We start from the raw sequence: 7,289 nt of genomic DNA, 5'->3' as shown, positions 1-7,289 counted from the left end.
AGTTATTACGGCGTGCGCGTGCGTGAGTGCGCACGTGCGTGCGCGGAGGCTCGAGCGCGTCACACAGCGACTGGTTCAGACGCTGAAAGCAGCCCATCTGTTCCGAGGAGAAACATTTGAAGAGAGCGTGTTGTGGACGGGTTTGAAAAAGGGGATGGACGGAGAGAGGATCCGGAACAAAGTTTCTCTCTCTCTCTCTGTGCCTCTCTCTCCCTCTCTCTCCCTCCCTCCCTCTCTCTGTGTCCCTCTCTCTCCCGGGTTAGAGCTGAAGAGCTTGTAGAGCTTGTGTGTGTAATGAGAGTTTAACAAGACCCAATAAATCAGTTAACCGTGATGGTTTATTGCCCTCAACACGTGTCATTGTTTACCAAGAGTCAAATTTCTATTTTTTTCTTTAAGAGAAAAAAAGTTATTCGCCTTAAAAAGAAAACAACAAATAAAAATAAAATCTTGCGGAGCAGCAATTAAATAATTGTATATATCTTGTTATTGTTATGGTTGCAAATTGTTTTTACTGTTATTTAACCGTAATAATTAATTTTAAATAAGAATTGTTTTTTGTTTATCATTAACTCGCTGCATCGCTTTATTCTAATTTTCAGTCCATTTAGTCTTTTTTTATTTCTCGATTTCTCTAATGTCTCTCAGAGATATGTCCTGTCTTCTTTCCCCCAGCCCCCCCTACCTCCATCATATTTAGCCCCCTGCACACATTTCCAGCGGGTTATCACAATTGCCATTCCTCCCCTCCTTTCTGATGTGTTCCCCAGATTACCATCAGTGCCCCTCAGATATTTTGAACAGATCCTCGGCGCTCGGCAATATCCACTCGGAGCCATCTGGTGCAGATCAAAATCTACTGACTTCTTGGGCTTCAGTCGTTAAGGCATTAAATCTAGATCTACAGAATCCCCCCCGTTGAGTCGGGAGGTGGACGATATAAGAATCAAATCAAATAAAAAAATAGAGGAGTTAAAACACGAGCAGCTCCCTCCCGCGCGCGCCACATGGCTGTGTGAGGAGTGGACAGCTGAGGAAAGTGGAGGTTAAAGTCCGAGTTTTTTTTCTTTCTCTTTCTGAGCTGAGAAATGGGTAAGCGGTTTAAGAAGAGTTGAGCAAAAAGCTGCAGCACCTTCTTTTTTATTTAGCTGTTGTGGAATTATATTTTTAAAAACCTTTTTATGAGAATAAAGAAAATAAAAGAGTAAAACTTTAATTATCTGAGCTTTAAATGAAGCAAACAGTAAAGTGCACAGGTTTCTAAACTATAACCAAAACATTTACATATTATTTTTTTTCAATTGAAATTGTTGGAAGTGAAAACACGTCACTTAAATGAAATGAGGGACTCTAAAAATGCGCTTGGATAATATTTAGTGGCGCGTGCAGGGACCTGCAGACTTCACAGCCTGGTGCCTCAGTGTTTGACTTGTCCCTGGCTTTGCCTCATTCCTTTCCACTCAAAACAAGGAAACGTGAAGTGGCTCTGTTGTTACAAAGGACAACAGCAATCTGGTTAAAGTCCACACACAGAAACACACACACACACGGGCACGCGCATGCAGATGGAAAGTGGGTGAGAAAAAAAAAAGAGAGGGAGAATTTGGCTGATTAAACCTTTATGAAGAAATCAAAGAAGAGCAAAACAGAAGTCAATAAAAGCATACATAATTAATAAATGATGTGGGGAGGTGTGCATGGGGTTTACCGGAAATGCTTTGACTTTTGGAGAAAAAAAGGCGTCTGCAAATTATTTCATCTTTAAATTTAAGGCGGAAGTACATTTGGAAAAAATGTAACTATTTAATTAATTTAATGAAAATATTCTCACTTCTAAATTATTCTTTAAAAAAAAACAAATTTAAAAGGATTTTAGATTTTAAAAATACTCAGCATAAGTTTTAAAAACATTAGATAAAGAATGCTACACAAATATATACAACTCCGAAGAAGTAAATGAATCTCTCTGAATTAAATAAAACGCGCCAGCAACGCGTGAAACACTTCTGCCGAGTGCCACTTTCCTCCATTAATTACAATTTAAATCTATTCAAGTAAGTTCCTTCTTGTGACGGGTTTACTTCCCCCTGTGTCGGGCAGCTGTAAAATCGTGTAGACAGGTTGTCATACAACAATCAAAGCCTTCGGTGAATGGACTCTAATGCTTGAACATTTAACATACAATAAGTCCAAACACGGAGGGAGAGAGAGAGTGAGGGAGTCAGAGTCAGATAGAGAGAGAGAGAGGGAGAGAGGGGGGTAAAGAGAGAAAGAGAGAGAGAAAGAGAGAGAGAGAGAGGCCCCAGCCAATGTGCTCACTCTATATTCACATTATCCACATTGCTCCAAACGAGGAGGAGCTTGCAGGCTCAAGCAGGGGATGCCAATCAAAGCATCAACTTCAAATTGTATCTGAGAGATCAGCCTGGAGACCTCAGGGCCAGGCGCGTCAGTCGGAGCGCAATTGTTGATCAGATCACATCCAGCGGACTTTGCGCGAGAAAAGAGAGGAAGCCGAGATTTAAGAGCGGGTTGTTTTGACTGCACACAACTGTGTATGTCTGTAGTAGCTGTGACTTTGGCTTGAACACTTTCCCTTCACTCCTCCGGGTTCTTCTTTTTTTTTTTCTTCTTTCTTCTCTCGCACACTTTTTTACGCACAGTTTGTCGGACGGTGCAGCTGTGCGACAGATTCGGCGGTGGAGATGTCTTTCCCGCAGTTAGGCTACCCGCAGTACCTAAGTGCCTCCCAGGCGGTGTACGGGAGCGAGAGGCCGGGAGTGCTTACGCCTTCGTCCCGGGGAGGGAGCACCGAGATCGGGGGAAGTCCGTCAGCCACCGCAGCGGCGGTTACATCGGTGCTGGGCATGTACGCCAACCCGTACGCACACAACTACAGCGCTTTCTTACCGTACACCAGCGCGGACCTGGCTCTTTTCTCTCAAATGGTAAGAGAAAATGTTGGGTTTTATTTTGAAAAGGTGTTAGACAGACGGTTGTTATGCTCGATATCCTCACTGCTGTCTGAAAAAAACAACAACCATGACAGCCTGCCTTCGCTGTCTCGTGAAAAAGAAATATTTCTGCCTTCTAGTATGTCTGATTTTTAAAACAATGTTCGCTAAATGTGAGGCTAAATTCGCTCGAATTTTGACAGCTCCGTGTCTTGTTGTTGAGCTGAGTTAGACATTTAAAAAGTTTGGCTTTAAACACAAAAGGGGGAAGGAACAAAATCTGACAACAAATGATTTATTTGCCTGCAAAGGAGAAGAAGTAAACAAACGATATATTTCACACAAACCGTGTAAATAATGTGGGAATGATTTTAAATGCCCATCGCGGAAGAAAATAGAGCTGTGCGTTTTGGCATGCGTCATGTAAAGGAAAAGTTTCTCCTCGTTTCTCACCATGATTAAATGTATCAGATCGCAAGAAGTCTCAGTGTATAAATATGGAATCCCCTTTAATTGTGTGCGTAAGCCTTTGTTTTATCCTCATAATGCCGTGCGACTTTTTACTGAGTCTACAAAAATAACTATCAGACATGTAATGGCCTAAAATACTGGCGATAACAATCAACCTGCGGTGTGTTAACGCGTGGGCTAATGTGTGTATCAGGCCAATACGGGCTAAAGCCTCAAAACAAACCCTTTTTATTAAACATCCAAGTGTCCGCGTTGCATAAACTGGTCGATATGTTTTGAGTGCTGTATCCAAAGCAGATGTAAGCTCGGGAGGGGATTAAATTCGGGCACTAAAGTGTGAGTGAGGCACGCTGGGAAAACTTCACTTAGGCCTTCAAAGTGCCTCTGACACACTTGAAGAGTGTGTGGAGGGGAGTTTGGCAGGTTCACGTGAAAGCTGCAGATTTGCATGTGCTTTCACAACGAACTTTCCCTTGTTATGTTGACTTTATTTGCGCCGTTATTGGGCTGTCATGTATGAAACATGTCTGCTAATAAAAGATGCGCGAGGTGCCGCAGGCCTAGCGTGTGCTATTTTGCAAGTTGAGAAGCTTATTTGTGGAAAGCTCAGAGTCAGGTGCTCTCATGGTTTTCTTAATTAGGAACCACTTGCATTTGTTTAAATTGCAGATAGCCTATACAAGGTTATACGAGCATTAGAGCTACTGTGTGAAAACTTATTGTGCACTTTAAATGTTCAGCTTTTATATGTAAAAACAAATCTTTTATTTTGAAGGGATCCCAGTATGAGCTGAAGGACAGTCCTGGTGTCCATCCTGCCAGCTTTGCGGCCCACACCTCCCCGGCCTTCTACCCATACGGCCAGTTTCAGTACGGAGACCCGGCCAGGCCCAAGAACGCCACCCGGGAGAGCACCAGCACCCTGAAGGCCTGGCTCAACGAGCACCGGAAGAACCCCTACCCCACCAAGGGCGAGAAGATCATGCTGGCCATCATCACCAAAATGACCCTGACGCAGGTCTCCACCTGGTTCGCCAACGCCAGGAGGAGGCTCAAGAAGGAGAACAAGGTGACCTGGGGCAGCAGGAGCAAAGAGGACGAGGAGGACGGGAACTTGTTCGGCAGCGGAGACGAGGCGGAGAAAAACGAAGACGAGGAGGAGATCGATTTGGAGAGCATAGACATAGACAAAATCGACGACAACGACGGGGATCAAAGCAACGAGGACGATGACGATAAGTCCACGGAGGGGAGCAGGGAGCTAAGGGGCGGTGTGGGTGCGGGGGGAGAGCTGGACAGCTTGGAGAGAAGACGGGCCTTCGCGCTGCAGGCCCACGAGGTGTTTGACAAATCTAAGAGCACACTTTCACTTCACCCAGGGAGTAAGGAGAGCCCGGACGGCAACAACAACAACACAACAAGAGTTTTATCCCCGGATAGACCCGGGAGCTTTCCTCTCCCGTCCAACAATAAGCCCAAAATCTGGTCTTTAGCCGAGACAGCCACTAGCCCCGATAGTTCATCTCAGAAACCCACGTCCCCGTGCGCCCCAGCAGCCACCACGCACCCTTCAGCCCCCCACCACCAGATCCAGACCCACCCGGCCTTCCTCCCCAGCCACGGACTGTACACATGCCAGATTGGAAAGTTCCACAACTGGACAAACGGGGCTTTCCTGGGCCAGAACTCCCTGCTGAATGTGAGGTCGTTTCTGGGAGTAAACCAGCACCATCACCACCACCACCACAACCACCACGTGCCGGCCCAGCAGCAGCAGCAGCCGACGTCAGTGGTGGTGTCGCCGGGAGCAGCTGCAGCAGCACTCAGCAACGACAGCAAGGCCTCACCAGAGACCCACAGTCCCAAGCACATAGGTAAGGTATAACAGGGGTGCACGCGCGCACACGTCACATGCAAGTGCAAAGAATATTACACTGAATCATGTGCGTGAAAAAATGTGGCATCTTGTGCCAATTTATTTCTCCTTCATAAATAATTATGATTACAAAGGACTGTGCACAGACACACATGCAGGCACGTGAAGGCAACACTTTAAATCTTACATACTAGATACACAACAACCCTGAGTTCTGTTGTGTTTACATGCATGTAAAAAATATTAAATCTACAGCTCTATAATGTTTTCAGAATTGCAGTGTTATTAAGGACTTTTGCTTATTTTATTTTCAGACCATGAAAACGGTGTAAGGTCTGTTTCACCTCCAACACAGACCCTGAAGTCTTCTTTTCGACCCATCATCGACAGGTGAGACGAGTTTGATTTATTTGCATTTATGGATTGTTGCAAAGATGCGTTTTGCATCTACTTAAAGTCCCAGGCTTGTTTAAAAATAAATAAATAAATACTTTTGGATAAATCAAAATATGAAGTGATCTAGCCATTTTCCCCTCAGCTTTATCTAAAACAGCAGTCATCAAAATAACTGTAATTCAGCATGAACGTTAGTGAAGGCCCAGGATCTTAAAGGGATAGAATTATTGTAATAACCCAACAAATAAATATAATTATAAGGGGCTGCAAACACCAACTGCTCACGAATTCTAGTGTATAAACCTCAAGTTTATGTTTGGCATTTATATATTTTAATTCTGTTTTTCCTCCATAAAATAACAATAATCTCACTTCAAAATAAAATAAACAAAGATAAATAAAACACAGTTTGCTTTGCGGGTGACAGGGGTCTCGACTCCCATCCCACTCCCCCTTTAATTCCTCCCCTCTGGGGAGAGTGTGGCTACTTATCAAGTCACCGAGTAAAACGGGCTCTGTCTGGGCTGTGTGCTTTCCCTAAAGACCCCTGGGAGAGCCGGAGCCCAGGGGAGCGCTCTGACCGAGGGCGAAAGAAGAAAGTTTTCCTCTGATTCAAGTCTGAAAAAAAAAATAGTCCCTTTTTTTATTTCTTTATATAAGACTGTTGCACAATGAGATTAACAGCATGTTGAAAATAGGAATATAAATAACGAGCAAATACGTTATTTATTTATAAATGTTGATAATACTTGCGTAAAGGGGATTTTCTTTTTACAGACGCAAAAATATTATCGCGTTATAAAAATTATATAACGTTTTAATCGCGATATTTATTTATTTATTATTATTATTATTATTATTATTATTATTATAGAAGAAAGTGAGGGGTTAAAGAGGGGGGCTGCAGTCTGTTTCAAATCAGATCCGTTCAGCCAGCAGACACTTGAGATGCATATTGAAAGCCGCTGTCCAAACACTGCGGGGTTATTTATCTACCTCTCTGTATTATTCTTTATCCAGATCCTCTCTGCCTTCCAGCGCCAGGAGTCCGCAAGACGCCACGCAACGGGTCCTCACCGCTCTCTCCTCGGCTTGATCCACACAGTTTTGTTTTTTTTCGTGCTTGAAAAAAAAAAGGAAGAAAGAAAATAGAAAAAAAAGACTTTACACTCCCTGAAAAAAAGGACAATGAGAAATAATAATGCAGCGTAGCATTCAGTCGGTACAGAACAAATGGCGTAATTTGGTAATATCCTGTGGATGGATGGATTACTTCCTCTATTGTTGTGTAGCCTATAATCGCGCCTATAATGTTACTCTCTCTCTCTCTCCACTCTGCCCAGGCAGGCTGGGACTTTTTGGTAGGCTTTTTACTTTGTTATTATTATAATTATTATTATTATTATTATTTTTGTCTCTATCTTGTGTTTTTGGTGTCTTTTCTTTAATGTAAATACCAAGTGATTTAAATTTGTAAATAGGAAGCGTTGAAGGAATTTGTCCAGATCGTATATTTTGCCTAATAAACTAAATGAAATTATAGAGAAAACCCAAGATCATCAGACTATTATTATTATTATTATTATTATTAT

The 7,289-nt window shown here is 43.1% G+C and overlaps 1 protein-coding gene across 2 annotated transcripts; it reads left to right on the top strand.

The window, feature by feature from the left end:
* Positions 1 to 2,705: 2,705 nt before the first annotated feature.
* irx1a (iroquois homeobox 1a) lies at positions 2,706 to 7,074 on the top strand. Of its 2 annotated transcripts, none has more exons than XM_069656555.1 (4): positions 2,706 to 2,948; positions 4,201 to 5,299; positions 5,616 to 5,691; positions 6,736 to 7,074. In XM_069656555.1, the coding sequence occupies exons 1-4, from the start codon at positions 2,706 to 2,708 to the stop codon at positions 6,791 to 6,793; spliced, it is 1,476 nt and encodes a 491-aa protein (XP_069512656.1). In that variant the 3' UTR covers positions 6,794 to 7,074. The 2 variants fall into 2 exon arrangements, with proteins under 2 accessions (XP_069512656.1, XP_069512655.1); XM_069656554.1 differs by having other exon boundaries at positions 6,718 to 7,074.
* The last annotated feature ends 215 nt before the right edge of the window (positions 7,075 to 7,289 follow it).

This window comes from Semicossyphus pulcher, unplaced genomic scaffold, assembly GCF_022749685.1.
Source record: "Semicossyphus pulcher isolate SPU_LCO1_2020_fin unplaced genomic scaffold, fSemPul1.0.p SCAF_9, whole genome shotgun sequence".
Lineage (NCBI taxonomy): Eukaryota > Metazoa > Chordata > Actinopteri > Labriformes > Labridae > Semicossyphus > Semicossyphus pulcher.
Note: the sequence above shows the minus strand (reverse complement) of the source record. Positions and strands in the feature narration are given on the sequence as shown.